The 23,892-nt window shown below is 45.8% G+C and overlaps 1 protein-coding gene across 1 annotated transcript in view; it reads right to left on the bottom strand.

Moving 5' to 3' along the window:
• The window catches only part of LOC124803344 (transmembrane protein 26), a 109,133-nt gene that overhangs the window by 68,231 nt on the left and 17,010 nt on the right, over window positions 1–23,892 (bottom strand). Inside the window, exon 3 of the mRNA XM_047264530.1 lies at window positions 3,185–3,345. Within this exon, the coding sequence (XP_047120486.1) occupies window positions 3,185–3,345 (161 nt within the window). The remainder of the gene's footprint in view (window positions 1–3,184; window positions 3,346–23,892) is intronic.

The raw sequence follows: 23,892 nt of genomic DNA, 5'->3' as shown, positions 1-23,892 counted from the left end.
CAGAGGTTGCCCCTCAGTCTGCAAGATCCGGGCGGTCGCAGAGGGTGGGCTTACTGGTAGTTGGGAGCTCCAACGTCAGGCGCGTAATGGGGCCCCTTAGGGATATGGCAACAAGAGAGGGGAAGAAAACCAATGTGCACTCCGTGTGCATACCGGGGAGAATGATTCCAGATGTGGAAAGGGTCCTTCCGGATGCCATGAAGGGTACAGGGGGCACCCATCTGCAGGTGGTCGCTCATGTCGGCACCAATGATGTGTGTCGCTATGGATCTGAGGAAATTCTCTCTGGCTTCCGGCGGCTATCTGATTTGGTGAAGACTGCCAGTCTCGCTAGCGGGATGAAAGCAGAGCTCACCATCTGCAGCATCGTCGACAGGACTGACTGCGGATCTTTGGTATAGAGCTGAGTGGAGGGTCTGAATCAGAGGCTGAGACGGTTCTGCGACCGTGTGGGCTGCAGATTCCTCGACTTGCGCCATAGGGTGGTGAGGTTTCGGGTTCCGCTGGATAGGTCAGGAGTCCACTACACGCAGCAAGCGGCTACACGGGTAGCAGGGGTTGTTTGGCGTGGACTGGGCGGTTTTTTAGGTTAGATGGCCTCGGGCAAGCACAGAAAGGGCAACAGCCTCAAAGGGTGCGGAGCAAAGTCAGGACATGCGGGGACCAAGCAGCAATCGGTATTGTAATTGTAAACTTTCGAAGCTGCATTGGTAAAGTACCGGAACTTCAAGCGCTGATAGAAACCACCGAAGCTGAAATCGTTATAGGTACGGAAAGCTGGCTGAAGCCAGAGATAAATTCTCCCGACATTTTTACAAAGGCACAGACGGTGTTTAGAAAGGATAGACTGCATGCAACCGGTGGTGGCGTGTTTGTCGCTGTTAGTAAAAATGGCTCTGAGCACTATGGTACTCAACATCTGTGGTCGTAAGTCCCCTAGAACTTAGAACTACTTAAACCTAACTAACCTAGGGACATCACACACATCCACGCCCGAGGCAGGATTTGAACCTGCGACCGTAGCAGTCGCGCGGTTCCGGACTGAGCGCCTGAACCGCTAGACCACCGCGGCCGGCGCTGTTAGTAGTAGTTTATCCTGTAGTGAAGTAGAAGTGGATAGTTCCTGTGAATTATTATGGGTGGAGGTTACACTCAACAACCGAGCTAGGTTAACAATTGGCTCCTTTTACCGACCTCCCGACTCAGCAGCATTAGTGGCAGATCAACTGAGAGAAAATTTGGAATACATTTCACATAAATTTTCTCAGCATGTTATAGTCTTTGGTGGAGATTTCAATTTACCAGATATAGACTCGGACACTCAGATGTTTAGGACGGGTGGTACGGACAGAGCATCGAGTGACATTATACTGAGTGCACTATCCGAAAATTACTTCGAGCAATTAAACAGAGAACCGACTCGTGGAGATAACATCTTGGACCTACTGATAACAAACAGACCAGAACTTTTCGACTCTGTAAGCGCAGAACAGGGAATCAGTGATCATAAGGCCGCCGCAGCATCTCTTAATATGGAAGTAAATAGGAATATAAAAAAAGGGATGAAGGTTTATCTATTTAGCAAGAGTAATAGAAGGCCGATTTCAGACTACCTAACAGATCAAAATGAAAATTTCTGCTCCGACACTGAAAATGTTGAGTGTTTATGGAAAAAGTTCAAGGCAATCGTAAAATGCGCTTTAGACAGGTACGTGCCGAGTAAAACTGTGAGGGACGGGAAAAACCCACCGTGGTTCAACAACAAAGTTAGGAAACTACTGCGAAAGCAAAGAGAGCTTCACTGCAAGTTTAGACGCAGCCAAAACCTCTCAGACAAACGGAAGCTAAACGATGTCAAAGTTAGCGTAAGGAGGGCTATGCGTGAAGCGTTCAGTGAATTCGAAAGTAAAATTCTGTGAACCGACTTGACAGAAAATCCTAGGAAGTTCTGGTCTTACGTTAAATCAGTAAGTGGCTCGAAACAGCATATTATATATATATATATATATATATATAATGTAATACGAGTCCGTGTTGTATATTCTTTTGTAAGTCCTTGAAAATGTGTTAACGTCAAAACTGGCCAACTGTACAATGAATGAAGGATCACACAATTCTTGGAGGCTGTCGACCCACATATGTACAAAATATCCGTCGTATACATTTCCACAAGAAACATTGCGAATGAAACTGCGTGCGATGGACACTGGGAGTGGGGAACCTCGCAAAAGGCCGTTGCTCACAACAGCACCTGAAGTTACGCGAATTAACTGGCGCAAAGCTGCGGAAACGGTACACTACCCGACCCAAGGCTTGTTGCGTTGTCTGACAGGTGGCGACTGTGCTTCTTTGGCTCTGAGCACTATGGGACTCAACTGCTGAGGTCATTAGTCCCCTAGAACTTAGAATTAGTTAAACCTAACTAACCTAAGGACATCATAAACATCCATGCCCGAGGCTGGATTCGAACCTGCGACCGTAGCTGTCTTGCGGTTCCAGACTGCAGCGCCTTTAACCGCACGGCCACTGACTGTGCTTCTTTCCAAATGACTCGATGTGTGGACAATGACCCAGTTAGGCTTTTAACACGCAGAGTGTGGCCGGCGTAGTTCAGGCCGGAGGCGATTCTGTGATGTTTTTGGATGTGTTTTTCATACCATAACTTGGATCCACCTATCGTGAACATGAAACAGATTGATTATTTAGACATTCTCTTTGATCTACCATTGCTATTTGTTCATGATGACTATGCTGTAGACACTGTCTTTCAAAATGACGATAGCCTTGTTCACAAGGCTGCATGCCTAAGTTCTGAGTTTAAACAATACTCACGCTATCGTACATCGTCTACAGGATCTCATCAACTGGCTGTTGCATACCTGAAGAAACTTGTGGAATCTCTTCCTCGTCGAATTGACGTCATTATCAAGGCTGGATACAATGTTAGGCGGTGTTAAGGTGACGTCGCCAGAGGGTAACTTATTTATTATCCGTTGTGCTTAGTGTCAATGAAACTGGAAATTACACAATTGCCCGCTACATCAGGGGTGGTTTTGGCATAGGTGGGTTCTGTATCGTCCATTAATTATTCGGCTTGGGTCGCTGAAGGTAGCTGGATTAATACATTGCCGTCCACTGCGCATCTAATTTTGGTTTGTGAAGTGGTAAACAGGGTTTTGGGTACCTTGAAGGAGTCGAAGAACTCTATGATGTCGGCGGCGGTGCCGATGTAGACGAGCAGCAGCTGGGAGAGCTGGTCCCTCGTCAGGTCACCCTTCGGCAGCATCCAGCGTCCCAGGATGAGAGCCAGCATCAGGCACTGCTCGATCAGCGTCACCCACAGGTCTGCGTCCACCTCGGGCAGTGTCAGCTTCACCTGTCGCGCCACACCGCACAGACAAACACAAACCTTCGACATGGGGCGAAACTTTTCGACCAAAAGTCACTACAAAAACTTTTTGTGTGGCTAGATTTTAGTTAAAAATGTTTTAAGGGAGGTAGGACGTGGAACGGGCCGACTTGGAGCAGGAGAGGCATCACAGGACATTTTAATTTCCGCTGTCTATACTTTTACAAACAAATTCATAAAACTTTGTCAGCATCGCCATGAAGGATTCAGGATTCACACTCATTGCACTGGAAGATCGTAAACATAACAAAATAATTTTTTTTTAGGTGTGAAATTTCATCATTCTTTCACTTACTAATGGCTGCATTTGTTGCTATAGGTACACTTATCTTCATAAGTTAGAGAGATTCTTCGATGAATTTTGTACAGCATACAGACCATACTTACAGGTGTATGAAACTCTAGAATTTATTTAATTCATGAAAAAACGAATGAGCTGTTATATTTCAAACTTAATGTTTAGAAAAAACACAAATTTTCTAGTTAATTACCTCAATTTTTACCACAGTTTTTAATAGAGTTGTCAAATTCTGGAGTTTCGTACACCTTTGAGTATGGTTTGTATGCTGTGCAAAATTCATCGAAGAATTTACCTTACTTAATGAAGAAAAGTGTACCTATAGCAACAAATGCTGCCATTAGTAAGTGAAAAAATGATGAAATTTCACATGTAAACAAAAATTATTTTGTCATGTTTTCGAACTTCCACTGCTGTGAGTGTAAATTCTGAATCCTTCCTGGTCATGCTGACAAAGATTTATGAATTTATTTGTAAAAGTGTAGGCAGTGGAAATTAAAATGTCGTAGGGTGCCTTTCCGGCTGCAAGTCGGCCCGTTTGGCGTCCCACCCGTCTTAAATGCGGTGGTCTATTTTGTGGCGGCGTTCGTAGCGACAAACAATTCGCTGTAGAAACGGCTTACGAAGTCACCGCCACACTTTTAATAGCGGGCCGACCGGTCCGTTGGAACAGTGAACAGAAAGATGAAAACCCAAACACTCTGATTAAATAAAAGTCGCTACTTATCTTTATTAACGAAGATACAGAAACAGTAGTGAACGCCGGGTCTACAGAAATCTGTCTAGTTCGAGTCGGAGCGGCTAGGTCAGCGTCGGCTGACGACAAACAACACCTCTGCTGCGATGAACACACAACTGACTAGCAAGTACACAATTCGGTGGCGAGTATACAACTGAGCGGCGAATACAGAACTGTCCTAGCGCTCGCGACTCCAGCGCTTAAGAAGCCAGAAGCCAGCGGTGGCGCGCGCAGACTTGCGGCGATTTCCTGTCTCGCTGGCGCTGCTTATGCGGACGGCGTCCGGACTTTGATGCTGCCAACCTTTTGGCAGCGGGCTCGGGTGGCACTACTGGCTAGGATATAACAGTCTAGGTGACCTACGATACACTGTAGCGTCACAAGTTGTTCCGAGCGAACGTTTGTTTTAGGATAGCTTGCTGCATGTAACTCGGGGGCTGACATCTGTCGGCCTAACCGGGAGACACACGAGCGTCTGTCAATGCCTGCCTAGGAAAAGCTATTCAAGGTCTCTCACTGGACGCGTACATTCACCACCTGTAAGAACCTAAATAAATTATATTAAATATTATTCAATCGTTTTCAAAATCGATACACTATCTTTTGTTAGTCAGGAGAAGATTGCGTAAAAATTTCAACATTGTAACTACCATAGTGTCAGAGAAAAACATTACTAAAAAAGTAAAAAACCGACACTTAGGGAACTAAATTTAGTTAGGAAATATGATAGTTTATCTTTTGGTGTAAATGGTAAATATAAACCTAACTCTCAGTGTGCACAATTAATTAACTGAGATTTTCATATTAAAACTGTATTTTTCGTTTTCATAACATAAAAATCAGACAAAGTTATTATTTGTGTCTAATATAGTTATGTGAGTAAATGAGAGTGTGTATGTGGGACATTCGTTTAATTTCAATGTTGCATTATACACTGTCTTAAGTAAACTGCAAGAATTACAGAAGCCTGTCGTGGGAAAATGATGCTAGGGGATTTGCTCACTTTGATGATGACGTATGTCTAGGTGTGATTGCTATTTTAATAGAGCAGCCAGAAAGTCAGCTGGAGTAAAATCTGTATCTAACGAATATTTCCAGAATTATTGTCTTTTCGTTTTCGTTTATTAAACATTACTTTGATATTTGCATCTCAGATTGACACAAATGCGTCTGTGCATAAGGATTGACCCAAGTATTATCATGAGCGAGCATTCTGATTGGCAGCAAGTATTGTCAGCCAATCAGAATTTAGACGGTTCCCGCTCGTTACCTGATAATTATACTGGGAGTTAGGCTGGGAGGAGATGGTCGGTCACTCACTAGCTTTGAATGCTGACGGTCATGCTACTAGTGCCAGTCAAAATAATGTGTAAGATGAAGAATTCCTTAGTGCTTGAGGTATTGGTGAGCTACGTTGCTGTTGAGGACTGCTTGGCGAAATTTCAGAGATGTTGATTAAATGAGTTGGACAGATATTCGCGAGTGAAATACTGGCCTTCATAGTACCCACATGGCATGTTTCAGTAATCAACCACTGAGCATTTTTGGCGAGCAGTTTCTTTTTTAGAAATCCACAACAAGGACCGAATGTGATAACTCAAATTATTGGTGAAATTAATGACTGTGAAAACGTTGTTTAATTCGGACCGGGTTTGGGCAGTTTTCTGGCTGCTGTGCGTGTGAAATGTATGTATGGGGTTGGGTTGTTTGGGGAAGGAGACCAGACAGCGAGGTCATGTCTCATCGGATTAGGGGAGGAATGGGAAGGAAGTCGGCCGTGCCCTTTCAAAGGAACCATCCCGGCATTTGCCTGGAGATATTTAGGGAAATCACGGAAAACCTAAATCAGGATGGCCGGACGCGGGATTGAACCGTCGTCCTCCCGGATGCGAGTCCGGTGAAATGTATGTATGAGTTGTGAACTGGAAGAAAATAGCCAATAGTTAAATGTGGACTGAATAGTACCTTTTTGGCTATCAAGAACAAAATAAACGTTTTTGCGTGGAAATTTCGGACATTATTTTCCAGAAGCCAATCCATTTTCTTACTGCCGATAAAATTGAATGACAGTTTTTCTACAGAACTTTCTTTCATAACTATAATTACGCGGCCTCAGTAATTGTAGATATTAGATCTTTTTTTTTATCAACGCTGCTTTTGCGTCATCTTGTATCAGGATGGCCGGACGCGGGATTGAACCTTTTTTTTTTGTGGTTTAAGGCGCAAAACTTCTATGGTCATTAGCGCCCAGCCCGTGACGTAGGAAACAGGTAAAAAACGAAATTTAAAATCAGCAGCATGGGGAACAAAGTCATAAAATTTGAGAAACTAAAGGCAGAAGGAATGCTTAAAAATCCACTATAGAAAGGGGTTGGTTGTCCCCAAAAAAAAAAAAAATCAAATGACTGACGTCATTTCACTGTCACTAATAAACTGTAGAACGCGGTCAGCTGAGCGCGTGTCATCTGCTAAAATCAACGATAGATCAGGCGATAGCTGTAGACGGGAGCGTAACGGATTAAAATAGGGGCATTCAATTAAAAGGTGTCTGACCGTCCACAGCTGAGAGCAGTGGGGACAGAGTGGGGGAGGATCACCGCTTAAAAGATGTCGATGGCTAAAAAGACAGTGCCCTATCCGGAGTCTAGCTAAAATTACCTCCTCCCGACGACGCGTTCGGGAGGAAGAGGTCCAAGCGCAAGGAAGGGCTTTCACTTCCCGCAATTTATTATGGGGAAGTGTTGACCAATGCGCATGCCATAAATGAGCAACTTGGCGACATAAACCGCTCCGTAGATCAGTAAACGGAAGAGACTGAATAGCTGGCCGAGGAAGAGAGACTGCAGCCTTGGCCGCTATATCGGCCGCCTCATTCCCACAGATACCAGCGTGTCCCGGGAGCCAGAGGAACGCCACTGAGACGCCCCCCAGATGGAGCAAGCGCAGACAGTCCTGAATCCGGTGGACCAGAGGGTGCACAGGGTAAAGAGCTTGGAGACTTAGGAGAGAGCTAAGAGAATCTGAGCAGATTACGTACTGTATCCGCTGATGGCGGCGGATGTAGTGGACAGCCTGGAGAACAGCGTAAAGCTCCGCAGTATAAACCGAACACTGGTCGGGAAGCCGAAAGTGATTTGGGGTGTCGCCAACAATATAGGCACTCCCTACACCTAACGATGTTTTCGAGCCGCCGGTGTAAATAAATGTGGCTTCCGTCATTTGTGCACATAGAGCAGCAAATGCCCGACGGTAGACAAGTGTAGGGGTACCATCCTTGGGAAATTGACATAGGTCTCTGAGCAAGTCGATCCGGGGACGGAGCCAAGGCGGTGCTGTACCCCAAGTTGTCAAGAAGGTTTTAGGAAAGCGGAAGGAGAGAGAATGGAGCAGTTGACGGAAGCGGACTCCCGGGGGTAGTAGGGAGGAGGAGCGGCCTGCATACCCGACATCAAAGGAGGTGTCGAAAAAAAGGTCATGGGCTGGATTAGCAGGCATGGAAGACAGATGGCTAGCATAACGACTCAGAAGGACTGCCCGCCGATTGGACAGCGGAGGTTCAGCAGTCTCAGCATAAAGGCTTTCCACAGGGCTGGTGTAAAAAGCTCCAGACACTAAACGTAATCCACGGTGGTGGATAGAGTCGAGACGCCGAAGAATAGACGGCCGAGCAGAGGAGTAGACTATGCTTCCATAATCCAATTTCGAGCGCACTAAGGCGCGATAGAGGCGGAGAAGGACCACTCGGTCCGCTCCCCAGGAGGTACCATTCAGGACACGGAGGGTGTTAAGGGAACGCAGACAGCGAGCCGAAAGATAGGAAACGTGGGAGAACCAGCACAGTTTTGTCAAACATAAAACCCAAGAATTTAGCGACGTCGGAAAACGGAAGGTTGACAGGACCTAGATGTAAGGAGGGCGGAAGAAACTCCTTACGTCGCCAAAAATTAACACAAACGGTCTTACTGGGTGAGAAACGGAAGCCGGTTTCGATGCTCCACGAGTGGAGGCGATCGAGACATCCTTGAAGACGTCTTTCAAGCAGGCTGGTCCGTTGAGAGCTGTAGTAGATCGCAAAATCGTCCACAAAGAGGGAGCCCGAGACATCAGGAAGGAGACAATCCATAATTGGATTAATGGCGATGGCAAACAGTACAACACTCAGCACGGAGCCCTGGGGTACCCCGTTTTCTTGGGAGAAAGTACGGGAGAGAGTAGTGTTCACCCGCACCCTAAATGTGCGCTCTGCCATAAATTCGCGAAGAAAAAGGGGCAGCCGGCCTCGAAAGCCCCAAGAGAACAGTGTGCGGAAGATGCCTGTCCTCCAACAGGTATCGTATGCTCTCTCCAGGTCAAAAAATATTGCTACCGTTTGGCGTTTCCGGAGAAAATTGTTCATGATATAAGTGGAGAGAGCAACAAGATGGTCAACGGCAGAACGATGCTTTCGGAATCCGCATTGGGCTGGTGTTAAAAGACTGCGGGATTCTAGCCACCAAGCTAAACGGTAATTCACCATACGCTCCAAAACATTACAGACACTACTCGTGAGAGAAATGGGGCGATAGCTAGAGGGGAGATGTTTGTCCTTTCCAGGTTTCGGAACGGGAACGACAATAGCTTCCCGCCATCGCCTGGGAAAGGTACTGTCGGTCCAAATTCGATTGTAAAGGCGAAGGAGGTAACGCAGGCTATGGGTTGATAAATGCAGCAACATTTGGAAATGGATACCATCCGGTCCTGGGGCGGAGGAGCGAGAAGAAGAGAGGGCATGTTGGAGTTCCCGCATGGAGAAAACAGAATTGTAGCTTTCGTGATTTTGAGAGGAGAAAGCAAGATGTCGCACTTCCGCTGCACGTTTCTTCGGGAGAAACGCTGGCGGGTAATTTGAAGAGCTCGAAATCTCAGCAAAGTGCTGACCCAATGAGTTAGAAATTGCGACGGGGTCCACTAAGGTATCATGCGCGACAGTGAGCCCAGAGACCGGGGAGAAACTAGGCGCGCCTGAGAACCGTCGAAGCCGACTCCAAACTTCCGAGGAGGGAGTGAAGGTGTTAAATGAGCTAATAAAGAATTTCCAGCTTGCCTTCTTGCTATCGCGGATGACGCGACGGCATCGCGCACGGAGCTGCTTATATCGGATACAGTTTGCCAAAGTTGTATGGTGACGGAAAATGCGAAGAGCACGTCGCCGCTCACGTATTGCGTCACGGCATCCCTCGTTCCACCAAGGATCTGGGGGGCGCCGGGGCAATTTTGAGGTGCGTGGTATTGAACGTTCCGCAGCTGTGAGAATAACGTCGGTAATATGTGTGACCTCATCGTCGACGCTGGGAAAATGACGGTCATCGAATGTCGCTAGAGACGAAAAAAGTGTCCAACCAGCTTGGGCAAACTTCCAGCGTCGTGGGCGCATATGGGGCAGTTGAGGCTGCAGTCGAAGGACACATGGAAAGTGGTCACTCGAGTGTGTATCATCAAGGGCGAACCATCCGAAGCGCCGAGCTAGCGGAACAGTACCGACCGCAAGGTCCAAATGAGATAAATTTGTCGTGGAGGTAGACAAATATGTGGGGACCCCAGTGTTGAGGCAGACTAGATCCGCTTGGTGGAAGAAGTCTAGCAATAGTGAGCCACGTGGACAAGGATGTGGAGATCGCCAAAGCGGGTGGTGGGCATTGAACTCCCCAACCAGCAAATAGGGGGGTGGAAGCTGACCAAGAAGATGAAGGAGATCAGCTCGTGCCATTGGTGTGGACGATGGAATGTATACCGTACAAAGAGAGAACGTGTATCCAGAAAGGGAAAGACGGACGGCGACAGCTTGGAAGGAACTGTTTAAGGGGATTTGGTGATAATGGAGAGTATCGTGGAGCAGAATCAAGAGTCCTCCATGGGCTGGAGTGCCTTCAACAGAGGGGAGGTCATATCGGACGGACTGAAAATGAGGGAGAACAAAGCGGTCATGGGGACGCAGCTTTGTTTCCTGAAGACAGAAGATGACCGGCGAGTAGGATCGTAAGAGGATCGACAATTCATCCCGATTGGCTCGAATGCCGCGGATATTCCAGTGGATAATGGACATAGGGTGAACAGAAAATGGAGGAACGTGACCAAGGGTGCTGTCACCTCAACGACTGCTCAGAGCTTGCGACCGACAGCATGGAATGGCATTCAGTCGAAGGTAGAAGATCCTGATCCATAGGTTGGTCAGGAGCAGGTCCAGCCACCAACGATTGGCCAGTTGACCGGCCACCAGCAGTGCGCCTCGGCGACACAGAAGACGGCCGAGGGCGATTTCCGCCAGGTGGTGCTGTAGATGGGACACGCCTTGGCGGAGAAGGAGAGGAACTGTGTTTCTTCGTAGCCTTCTTGGAAGTATGATGTTTAGATGAAGGAGGAACCGATGGTTGTGAAGTTGCGGTACGTAAAAACTCTTCACGAGAATGCTCTTTTTTCGAAGACTTGGCGTCTGACTTTTAGCAGAACCCGACGAAGGGTGAGCCATAGAGTGGGCAGGCGGAAGTGATGAGGTTGAACGGGCGATCTTTGCGCTGGCCGATCTGACGACCGTGGTACTAAAGGTGAGGTCACAAGTCTGCATGGCCGCCTCCTTTGTTGGCCGAGGAGAAGCAAGGACAGTGCTGTATTTTCCTTTCTGAGGCACAGTGGGCTGTCGACTGGCGAGTAACTTTCGAGCAGCAAAGGTCGACACCTTTTCCTTCACTCTTATTTCCTGGATGAGTTTTTCGTCCTTAAAAACGGGGCAATCTCGAGAGGAAGCAGCGTGGTCACCCATACAGTTGATGCAGCGAGGGGATGGAGGTGGACAAGCACCCTCATGGGCATCCTTGCCACACGTAACACATTTTGCCGGATTGGAACAGGACTGGCTGGTGTGATTGAACCGCTGACATCGATAGCAACGCGTAGGGTTTGGGACATAAGGGCGAACGGAAATTATCTCATAGCCTGCTTTGATTTTTGATGGGAGTTGAACTTTGTCAAATGTCAAGAAGACAGTGCGGGTTGGAATGATGTTCGAGTCAACCCTTTTCATAACCCGATGAACAGCTGTGACGCCCTGGTCAGACAGGTAGTGCTGAATTTCTTCGTCAGACAATCCATCGAGGGAGCGTGTATAAACGACTCCACGCGAGGAATTTAAGGTACGGTGCGGTTCCACCCGGACAGGGAAGGTGTGGAGCAGAGAAGTACGCAGCAATTTTTGAGCCTGGAGGGCACTGTGTGTTTCCAACAACAGGGTGCCATTCCGTAATCTGGAACAAGACTTTACAGGACCCGCAATTGCGTCGACACCTTTCTGAATAGTGAAAGGGTTGACCGTGGAAAAGTCGTGACCTTCGTCAGACCGAGAAACAACAAGGAACTGTGGCAACGATGGAAGAACCGTCTGTGGCTGAGACTCAGTGAACTTACGTTTGTGAGCAGACATAGTGGAAGGTGAGGAAACCATTGCGGAAGAATCCCCGATGATTACCGGCGTCTCCGATGGCGCGCTCCTCCCTTGTGGGGGCCCTCACCGAGGGCACACCCACCTTAGGTGATTGTTCACACCTCAGGTCACACCTCCCGACAAACGGACGGAGGGACCAATCGGCACTTTCGGAAGGTATCAGCTCGGGTAATCACCCCTCCCTGGGCCTGGCCGTTACCAGGGGGTACGTACGTGTCCTACCTGTCTACCCGGGGCGGGGAATTAAGCGTTACCCCGTCACCGGCTACGCATTTAAGTGCATGGGTCGGCCTTCAGACACGCACAGGGAGGAAGAAAGAGACAGGGAAAGGAAAGAAGAGAGGTCTCAAACGCCGCAGCGGAGAAAAGGGTAAAGAGAAGAGGTAAAGAGAAGAGGTAAGGAAAAGAGAAGGACGAAGAAAGATGAAGACATACAAGCAAGGAAGGCGAAGAGTGCGGTACATTTACGAGCGTCCGTCTCCGGACGTAGGCACAAACCATACTCCCAGAGGGGGAGAAAGGGAAGGAAAGAGCCAGAGGTGAGGGGGGGGGGGCGAAGATGGGGGATGGGGAAGGATATGGAAAGGGAAGGTATGCAGCCCGGAAAGGAAGGAAGGCCACATTAGCTCGGGGTCCCGTGCTCGCTACACACGTATCCACAAAAGAGTTGTGGATCCCCTGGGGGGCGGGATTGAACCGTCGTCCTCCCGGATGCCGAGTGAAGGGAAGTCGAGCAGACGCCGTTATGAGGTAGGTGAATTTTTATTTGGAGCCTGCATAGTGACAACGATGTAACGGAAAAAAACTCCCGGCCGCAACTCTCCAAATCCTGTACAGTAGAAAAAACAGGTTTGATTCCACTATGGAGAAAACGATCAGTAAAAGTCAGCCGTTCTAGGAACCTCGCAGCTACAGATATTAGAGGGGCTTGGCGCACCTTGGCGAGTGTTGCCTGTGGCGAAGGTGAGAGTGGAGCAGTGTCAATTAGTGCAGGGCCTCAGTCACAATTTGCCTGTGAACGAGAAAGATTGGAGTGTGTTGGAGATTAGCCAGCATAAATACGACCTCACCGAGGTGCGATTACTGAGCCGCATCGGCAGTGTCGAGCCTCTGGCAACGAGTACGGGCCATCTGTGATTTGCTTGCCGCCGTGTACTGCTCCGCACTGGTACAGCAGACTGACCCGTACCTAGAGCTTGGCTAACAGTGTTCAAGCGACGTTCCGGGCAGCAATTGTTCAGTTTTGATTGGCATTACTTACAAGGGAACCTCCCCATTGCACCCCCCTCGGATTTAGTTGTAAGTTGGCACAGTGGATAATCCTTGAAAAACTGAACACAGATCAATCGAGAAAACTGGAAGAAGTTGTGTGGAATTATGAAAAAAATAAGCAAAATATACAAACTGAGTAGTCTATGGGCAAGATAGGCAACATCAAGGAGAGTGCGAACTCAGGAGCGCCGTGGTCCCGTGGTTAGCATGAACAGCTGCGGAACGAGAGATCCTTGGTTCAAGTCTTCCCTCGAGTGAAAAGTTTAATTTTTTATTACCAGACAATTATCAAAGTTCAGGCACATACACATAATCAACTTCGCTCTCCAAAATTCCAGGACATGTTCAGATTTGTTTGGACATATGCATGGTTTGACGGTCTACACGCAGAAAAATTTGAAAACGTTAAAAACATATGTTTTGACAGAGCACAGGGGAAACTGTGCGACTGTGAAACTGTTGCATTCATTTGTTGCAGTTTATGTGACAAACTCTTATGTTTTCATCACTTTTTTGGGAGTGATTATCACATCCACAAGAAAACCTAAATCGGGCAAGGTAGAAGAATCTTTTTACCCATTCGCCAAGTGTACAAGTTAGGTGGGTCGACAACCAATATTCCTGTAATGTGACGCACATGCCGCCACCAGTGTCGTATAGAATATATCAGACGTGTTTTCCTGTGGAGGAATCGGTTTACCTATGACCTAGCGATGAAATGTTTTCGGTTCCCAATGGAGAGGCACGTCCTTTCGTCTACTAATCGCACGGTTTTGCGGTGCGGTCGCAAAACACAGACGCTAAACTTATTACAGTGGGCAGAAACGTCAATGAACGAACGGACAGATCACAACTTTGCGAAAATAAAGAAAATAAACTTTTTACTACAGTTCCCACTTGAACCAAGGACCTCTCATTCTGCAGCTACTCACGCTAATCACGGGACCACAGCGCTCCTGCGCTCACATTATCCTTGATTTGCCTATCTTGTGTATAGACTACTCAGTTTGTATATTTTGCTTATTTTTTTATAGTTCCACACAACTTCTTCCTGTTTTATCGATTGATCTGTGTTCAGTTTTTCAAGGCCTATCCACTGTGCCAACTTATAACTAAATCTGAGGGGGTGCGATGGGGAGGTTCCCTTGTTAGGAGGCAGTGTGGTTAGTCGGTGTACGAGCGACGTCGTTTTAAGCTGTCCTGTCCATTACGGCGCTGTCCTTGTAGGTGGTATATTTTTGGTCATGTTCGTGTCGAGTATTGCATCACGTTAGTGTTCTCTTCTACTGTGAGTCTGTTTCTTGTTGAACTATGTAAGTGTAACACTATCTAGTACAAGTGAGGGTTTCGTTTACGATGGCGAAGTTTTTCCTACTGCTGCTCTATTTTAATTAAAATTAGCTTTTTTCTTTCTTGTTCATTATTTATATTTTAAAGTGGTGAAATCAAATGAGACGTTTCTTGAGTTACGGAAAGAGCCCCCAGCCGTTCCTTCTAAATGTTTTATGCGCTGGTAGCGCCGAGAGTATATACAGATGGTGCCCAAGTATATGAGAGCTCTATCATGATTCAAGGTTTAATTTTACGGTCACCAGATGTTTCTTTTATAACCGCTCCACTGCGCTTCTTGCACTTGGGCTATATGGAGCGCGTAAGATCTAAGAGATAATTTGATGCATTTTTATGTGAAGCGTTTAAGGTTTATAATTTAATACATATGTATATGTATGTTTCAATATTTGTCTAGGGTATGGAGAACGAAGCTGTAAATATTTTTTGCGATTGGTAAGATAAAAGATTTTAGTTACTGGCCAATGTGACCAAATACAAAATGCCTATTAAACTGGGTCATGACCGATGGTAGTAAAATCGCTCTTGCCACCAAATGTAGCGTGGTGAGAAACCGTAGTGCATTCCATGCCTTACAAAGGGAAAACTATGTTCACATGACGGAAACAAGTATATGCCCCTTACGAATTCCTCCTAGAAAAAGAAACAGTTGGGAATGATTGTGGAAGTATTCAATAATCCGCAATTTTTTTTTAATTTGGCACAAATAATTTTCACGTACTGTAGATTTGAAACCATGCACAGACGCAAGACACGCAAGTCACCTTGCGTGGCACGAGCAATTGGTATCCTGCATCCTCTGCATACTCAAAATAATGTCTGTCACTGATAGACAGATCAGTAGCTAAAGAAGAAAGCTTTCAAATGGGAAATTTTTTTTCAGGACGAGCTTCTGTTTGCGTTAAACGAAAAAGCTTGAGTAACTTATGAGAGTTAAAGTACTACGACAGTTGTCATATTTCAGAGTGAGTTTTTAATAAACATGACGCAAAACCTTCCATCCCAAGGCCCAAAATATCAAATTCGTTACTGTAACGTGGCAAAGTTAACTTCACACCTGGTGGCACCTCGATGATTACTACACGCCCATCGTGATAAATTGTGTCCTTGACGTAGAAATCAGCGACACAGTACCATCTGATTCAACTGAAACATCAGAAACAACACCGGCTGCATGGACCATTTTTTCTGACGACAGCGTGCGTCAATAAATGGACTGATGTCACATTTCCAGCTGTTCGGTTGCAGACTCAGCAACTAGTAATCTGGTTATCGGATTATAAGTACCAGATGCCTCCAGCTCCTGTACCAACAGAGCCTACAAACAAATGGTGATCACATCCGCGACTGGTGATGGCTCTGAGCACTATGGGAATCAACTGCTGTGGTCATAAGTCCCCTAGAACTTAGAACTACTTAAACCTAACTAACCTAAGGACATCACACACATCCATGCCCGAGCCAGGATTCGAACCTGCGACCGTCGCGGTCGTGCGGTTCCAGACTGTAGCGCCTTTAACCGCTCGGCCACTTCGGCCGGCGCGACTGGTGAACCCTTAGCGCACAAGATATAAAGCACTCCCCATCTTGCGAATGCCAAATTTTAACAGAACTGTTTGTCCACCATCAAAGAACCCGAACCACGTGTACGGAAATACGGAACACAGTATCAGCTGAATAGGTTAGAGGATTCTATAATTCTCCAAGCAGCCATAAGTTTTAACAAGTCTAGCACACCTAAATTACTTTTACAGCGCCAGAGGCAATTGATGCAACAATCTCTACATATAAAAGGCAATGTCCCGACTGACTCACTGACCGACTCATTCACTGACTCTTCACTGATTAGCTCAAACCACTACGGATAGAAACTTCAGACGATGTTGAATTTTTACTGTAGACGCCTTTTAAGAACGAATGTTTTGAAATATCACTCCCAAAGAGGTGAAATGGGGGACGAAAGGTTTTTTGTAAATGTTGGTATTAAGAACATTTTGAAGTTAGAACTTCCAAAATTGGTACTTGGTTTCTAGATCAGAAATAAACATTTGTTTCACCATTTTTTGGAAATGTAACTCCTATGACGGTAAAACAGTGAATAAAAGTTTTAAAAAATAAATCCTGGATGAAAAATACATTTTAAAGCTACATCTATGAAAACTGGTATTTGACTTCCTGGTTGCAAATAAAAAAAATCTGTTTTAGTGTTTCCTGGAAATTCATTTCCTAAGGGTGTCGACTAAGGGGTGAATTTTTTTATGAAAAGGTTTCATTATGAAAACATTCCTAAAGCTAAGTCTATTAAAATTTAATTTTGGCTTCTCGATTATAGATAAAAAAAGACGTGTTCCGCTGTTTGTCGACATTCAACCCCCGAAGTTCGAAATAGGGAATAAGACCTTTTATGAAATTATTCGTTATGAAAGTCTTTTCAAAATTAATTCTATGAAAATTTGCACTTCGCACCTCTGTTAGATACAAAAAGAATACGAGTTCACTGTTTATGGAAATTAAACCCCTATGCGGGTGAAAGAGAGGATGAAATTTTCTATGGAAATATTATGCAGGCAATTTTCAAGCTAAAACTATGAAAATTTGTATTTAGCTTCTCAGTTAGAAGTAAAAAAATACACATTTCGCTGTCTTTGGAAATTCAACCCATAAGGGCGTGAAATAGGGGAAATGAAATTACTCATGGAATTAATTTTTGAAATTACTCATTATGAAAGTCTTTTCAAAGTTAAATCTATGAAAATTTGTAACTAGCATCTCTGTTAGAAATAAAAAGATACGTGGTTTACTGTTTTTGGAAAAACTACTCCAAGTGGACGAAATAGGGTTGAAAACTTTTAAGAAGGTATTTCGTTATACTAAAAAAGGGCTAAATCCATGAAAATTAATATTTCATTTGTCGGTTAGACATAAAGAAATATGTATTATGGGATGGAAGCTTCTATGGAAGTATCACCACAAGAACGCATTAGCCATGATAACGAAAACCTTTGATTCCAGCTACCAGAATCGCATTTTGGTCTGAAGTACATTTCGAAAAAGCTTTTCTTTTAGAAGCCTTAATTAACATGAAAAGTAGGGAAGGGTGTTGCAATTTGTGAACTAAATCAAAAATTGCTGTTAACAGTCACCATATCAAATTGACTTTGTCAGAATTGCATAGACGAAGAAACGACTCAATAATAGTAGATAAATCTTTTAGTAGGCCTGATATATGTCCATAAAATTATTTTTGATGCAATTACTTCGCAAACGAGAGCGAAGCATCCAGCGCTAAGCTAGTCTACCTACAGATATTAAAGACCTGTGCGATTTACTCAGGCACGTCTTCACACACAAAAATACAGTCTTATATCGTGAAGAGGTGTACAGATTTTGAGAAGACAATTTCGACCCCACCCTACATTCCCCTAGGTTCTGTGTCCATACAAGATACGCCTTACAGAATTAGCTTGTGTTTCTGCAGATCAACGTTACGCACAGAGTATCGGTAATGAGTGAGCCGCGAAAGGTCGTAGAGGAACGGATTGTCGATGCTGTACTATTCCAGGAACCGTACACGACGAACTCTAAACTTCTGCCCTTCTATAAACACCTTACCACAATTGTTGGGCACCAGAATGCCAAGACAGCATCGTAGTTATCTTGTCATTGAATTCACGCAATTAAGCGATTAGCATGCTGTGACAGTAGAAATGTGTACTCCTCAATGCACCTGGATTATTTCCTACCTATGCAGTATTCGCACATGATTGATTTATACGTTGTGAGATTAAGAGCTACAGCAGTGTACAGTCATGCTGCCTATCACCGTTGGAATGGGCGTCAACGCGAACGCAAAGCGCACGCTTTGTCATACTAGCAGGACGACAGCTGAACCGGATGTAATGCTGTAAGAGTTGATGCATGTAGCCTAGAGTATCGGTGCAGAGATCGTACAGTGCCAATGCAGAGACAAATTAGACATCTCCCTGGAGAATTGAGCGGCTACTAATAATTTTATATCTTGTGAGGTTAAGTAATCTATGACTACTACCGTCCATCAGAATTGTAGCTGAAATCTCTAGAAATAGTGAAGTCGATATGTAACTGGAAGCATGGGATTTAAAAACAGCAAAATGGAAGGCACTTAATGCCGAAATAGCTTCTTTCAACCTAGGCTATTTACCTGAGAACATAGACCCCGGAGCGCAAGCTCTTATAGAGCTCTCTCAGCTGGCGCAGGAAAATCACATCCAAAGACGTCATATGTAGCCATCCCTAAGACACCTTGAAATTGGGAGCTGACAAATGCTCACGGAAGTCCGTAACGCAAGCAGGAACTACCTGCGCTCACTAAGAAGGAACAAGAGAGAGATAAATCTAAACAGTAAACGAATGTTGTGACACAAGATCTGCGACACTACAAAAAGTATATTGGGAGCGCTTTCTGAATAAGAACTGGAACACTTCTCGGATCAGCTGCAAAAGGTTCTTTTTGACAAATTTAATGCCCTCGTCGACCTGTCCGTTCTTCCCAAGGCCGATGGAACAAAATAAGAGCAAGGAACTCCGTCGAATAATTCCTGAACAGTGTTTTGCAAATGACCATCATTTAATAATCCGTTTGCAGTTGAATTCGAACTGTAAAAATGTGTGTGTGAAATCTTATGGGACTTAACAACTATGGTCATCAAGTCCCTAAGCTTATACACTACTTAACCTAAATTATCCTAAGGAGAAACACAAACACACCCATGCCCAAGGGATGACTCAAACCTCCACCGGAACCAGCCGCACAGGCCATGGCTGCAGCGCCTTAGACCGCTCGGCTAATCCCGCGCGGCAAGTCGAACTGTATTAACAAGAATGTGCACTCCAGTTTGCTCAAGATGTAGTAGCGGTAGCGGTAGCTATAGCCACGCTAAAACGCGACGAAGCACCGTGCTCAGTGTCTATTAAGAAGTGATAGAAAAAGTAGCTCTAATCTCAGCGCCATTCATAACACATCTAATGGATGACGTATTAAGGCAGGGCAGTGTGCCAGAAACAATGAAATCTACACATGCATTTATTACAAACCAAGGCCTAGTTTCCGTAGAGCCGAACAGCAATAGACCATGTTTAACAAATACATTAGCGAAAGTTCAGGAGTTCAATGAGCTCTAGGTTCTCGGCACATGTCTGTCTGGCTTCTGCAAAGGTAAGTCGATAGATGACTCCATTAATCAGGCTCTCCTACTTGTACACAGGGCAAACAATTAACGTTGTGCTGCAATTACGATGGACATCGCAGGCGCATATCATCTACGGTGATCCTTATTTTAAATCGCCTAAGTCTCCGAATCCGAAAAAGGCTTAAGTTTCACGGATTGGTGTAAGGGTTCCAAATTGTAATAGCTTGCTGGGCGCCACAGGACAATAGAAGAGATCACTAAGGGGTACACACAAACCTCGATACGTGTATCAATGTTTTGGGACCTGATAGCGGATTCGCTGTTAGAACTACTACCTGAGAGTTATGAAGGGAATGGAATGCAACTTACGCTGATGGTATCTTGACTATCTAGAGCTTCCAGACGGAAGGTGAGGAAAACGCAGACCACGTGTTATCCAACATGCAGCGGTGGGAGATGAACAACAAATTAACAATAGCAAATAAAATTACGTACTTGCTGTTCAGGAGCAAACTTTCCCTAAACAGGAATTTATGGACACTTTAATATGGCTAACGCCGAAATCTAGACTGTAGAATAAAACATGTTGTACAGTCAAATAGCGGTTATATCTTTCAAAAAATATTTTAGAATATTTTATGTTCATTTTCCTTGATCATACAACTATATTACCGACGGTGTGTATCGGAATTGCAATCTGGATTTAGTGCCTCCAGGGGCCGTTACTTTTGTTGTTTTCCACTGACTTCTTTTAGTATGGTGGAGGGACTGCTCAGGGGAAGCCTATGGGCTGACAAGCGATAGATAAGGATCATTTTAAGAGTTCGCTACCATAAAAATGTTTCGAAGCCGAGGCGAGGTGGCAGTTACAAGTAGACGAACAAGCATTCGGTTCCGTCACTCCATGCAGGATTTGCGAGTCTTGCCTTCTGTTGAAAAATACATGTAATTCTTCACAGAAGCCTTTCAGCAAGGTAGATCTCTAGCCAGGTTTCAATTCCTAGACGACCGTGTGAATTTTCGCCACACCGCCTCAAAATAACGTTCGGTTTAAACACTCAATCAAGCGTTCTGGTTGGTTCTTACCGTAATGTTTTCGAGGAACTCTTAATTCCTCTGCCTTGCGTAAATGTCAGGCTTCTTGCAGGTACTTTTTAAAATTGTGCCATCTAGTGGGAGAGACTTTCTGCCCTAATTCCCACTTCAGAGCACGTTTAGTTAAAAACAGTAAAAATCTGAAGGAGTAAAATATTGTTTTACTACTCTTATTTATTGGACGGAACTCTCACTTCCTCCCTTTATTGGTCGGTGAGTTACTGCTCTGGCCAACAAGCAGCCAAGTTTCAGAGCACTTTATGTTAGGCTTTTGTAGTGCAAAAACTTCACGCTAGGCGGTGAGAGCAAACTCATGCCGCTGGAAGATACAGAGGAAAGACTCGTCGCTCGACGACTGATGAGGCGGGGCTCGTGGTCGCACAGAAAGGTCTTTCCACTTAAGTACTCTGGACAGGGATGGAGCTGAGCTCAGGGCCTCCAGCCGCTACAGCCACCGCCTTCCGTACTGCACTACGAGTGTGGTAAGATGGGCCGTCGTTTGCAATCGGCAATTCCCTGTAGATACGGTATTACTTCACGCCATTCGCTAGCCATTTATACGGTTTTAATACTTCGGAGCAAGCTACACTCCTGGAAATTGAAATAAGAACACCGTGAATTCATTGTCCCAGGAAGGGGAAACTTTATTGACACATTCCTGGGGTCAGATACATCACATGATCACACTGACAGAACCACAGGCACATAGACACAGGCAACAGAGCATGCACAATGTCGGCACTAGTACAGTGTATATCCACCTTTTGCAGCAATGCAGGCTGCTATTCTCCCATGGAGACGATCGTAGAGATGCTGGAAGTAGTCCTGTGGAACGGCTTGCCATGCCATTTCCACCTGGCGCCTCAGTTGGACCAGCGTTCGTGCTGGACGTGCAGACCACGTGAGACGACGCTTCATCCAGTCCCAAACATGCTCAATGGGGGACAGATCCGGAGATCTTCCTGGCCAGGGTAGTTGACTTACACCTTCTAGAGCACGTTGGGTGGCACGGGATACATGCGGACGTGCATTGTCCTGTTGGAACAGCAAGTTCCCTTGCCGGTCTAGGAATGGTAGAACGATGGATTCGATGACGGTTTGGATGTACCGTGCACTATTCAGTGTCCCCTCGACGATCACCAGTTGTGAATGGCCAGTGTAGGAGATCGCTCCCCACACCATGATGCTGGGTGTTGGCCCTGTGTGCCTCGGTCGTACACAGTCCTGATTGTGGCGCTCACCTGCACGGCGCCAAACACGCATACGACCATCATTGGCACCAAGGCAGAAGCGACTCTCATCGCTGAAGACGACACGTCTCCATTCGTCCCTCCATTCACGCCTGTCGCGACACAACTGGAGGCGGGCTGCACGATGTTGGGGCGTCAGCGGAAGACGGCCTAACAGTGTGCGGGACCGTAGCCCAGCTTCATGGAGACGGTTGCGAATGGTCCTCGCCGATAGCCCAGGAGCAACAGTGTCCCTAATTTGCTGGGAAGTGGCGGTGCGGTCCCCTACGGCACTGCGTAGGATCCTACGGTCTTGGCGTGCATCTGTGCGTCGCTGCGGTCCGGTCCCAGGTCGACGGGCACGTGCACCTTCCGCCGACCACTGGCGACAACATCGATGTACTGTGGAGACCTCACGCCCCACGTGTTGAGCAATTCGGCGGTACGTCCACCCGGCCTCCCGCATGCCCACTATACGCCCTCGCTCAAAGTCCGTCAACTGCACATACGGTTCACGTCCACGCTGTCGCGGCATGCTACCAGTGTTAAAGACTGCGATGGAGCTCCGTATGCCACGGCAAACTGTCTGACACTGACGGCGGCGGAGCACAAACGCTGCGCAGCTAGCGCCATTCGACGGCCAACGCTGCGGTTCCTGGTGTGTCCGCTGTGCCATGCGTGTGATCATTGCTTGTACAGCCCTCTCGCAGTGTCCGGAGCAAGTATGGTGGGTCTGACACACCGGTGTCAATGTGTTCTTTTTTCCATTTCCAGGAGTGTAGTTTGCTTTTAATATGCGCTCTGTCAATCTCATTGGTATTCGACCCTTCTTTTTCGGTGTTCTTCCTATAATTTAGTTACCATGCTTACAGTGACTGGTCGTATTCGTGAGTTATCCGTGTAACTTCATATTTATAGCGCCCACCCACCTGCACCATTGTTACAGTTCACCATTAGATCCCCTTCTCCAAGTATTTGAAGTTCAGTTGGGTAATTTGTGTGTTCTACTTTACAAGAATAAACGTGATGCGTATAGTGACCAACTGTTTCCGTTATAGACTAGATGATCCCTCCTCCCAGTAATATGTGTATGTGCGTGGTGTGGTACCCATATTGTCATGTTTGATTAGGCCACCTCAATGTTCATCCTGCAAGACGTTTCTGTTGTCTAACATTTTTTCTTTCATTAATTTCCATGTGGGTGCTTCTATTCTCTCTAGGCCAGCAGAGACCGGCCTTAAGCATCGCAGGGGCATGCAAATGAGCGCAACCGATACAGCACAATTTGTAGTGTAGTTCTGATTTTCTATTGACGTTATCACAAATGTTGCTTTCACTTGCTTTTCTTTTTTTGAAGATGTCTTTGCCTGAAATTCTGTCAGTGTGCTCTTTGAACGTATTTTATTTTTAATTTATTGTTTCTTAATGTTGTTGTTATGGTCTTCAGTCCTGAGACTGGTTTGATGCAGCTCTCCATGCTACTCCATCCTGTGTAAGCTTCTTCATCTCCCAGTACCTACTGCAAACTACATCCTTCTGAATCTGCTTAGTGTATTCATCTCTTGGTCTCCCTCTAAGATTTTTACCCTCCCCACTGCCCTCCAATACTAAATTGGTGATACCTTGATGCGTCAGACCATGTCCTACCAACCGATCCCTTCTTGTCAAGTTGTGCCACAAACTCCTCCCCAATTCTATTCAATACCTATTCATTAGTTATGTGATCTACCCATCTAAACTTCAGCATTCTTCTGTAGCACCACATTTCGAAAGCTTCTATTCTCTTCTTGTCCAAACTATTTATCGTCCATGTTTCACTTCCCCACATGGCTACACTCCATACAAATACTTTCAGAAA

The sequence above is a fragment of the Schistocerca piceifrons genome, chromosome 6 (genome assembly GCF_021461385.2).
Source record: "Schistocerca piceifrons isolate TAMUIC-IGC-003096 chromosome 6, iqSchPice1.1, whole genome shotgun sequence".
Classification (NCBI taxonomy): Eukaryota; Metazoa; Arthropoda; class Insecta; order Orthoptera; family Acrididae; genus Schistocerca; species Schistocerca piceifrons.
Note: the sequence above shows the minus strand (reverse complement) of the source record. Positions and strands in the feature narration are given on the sequence as shown.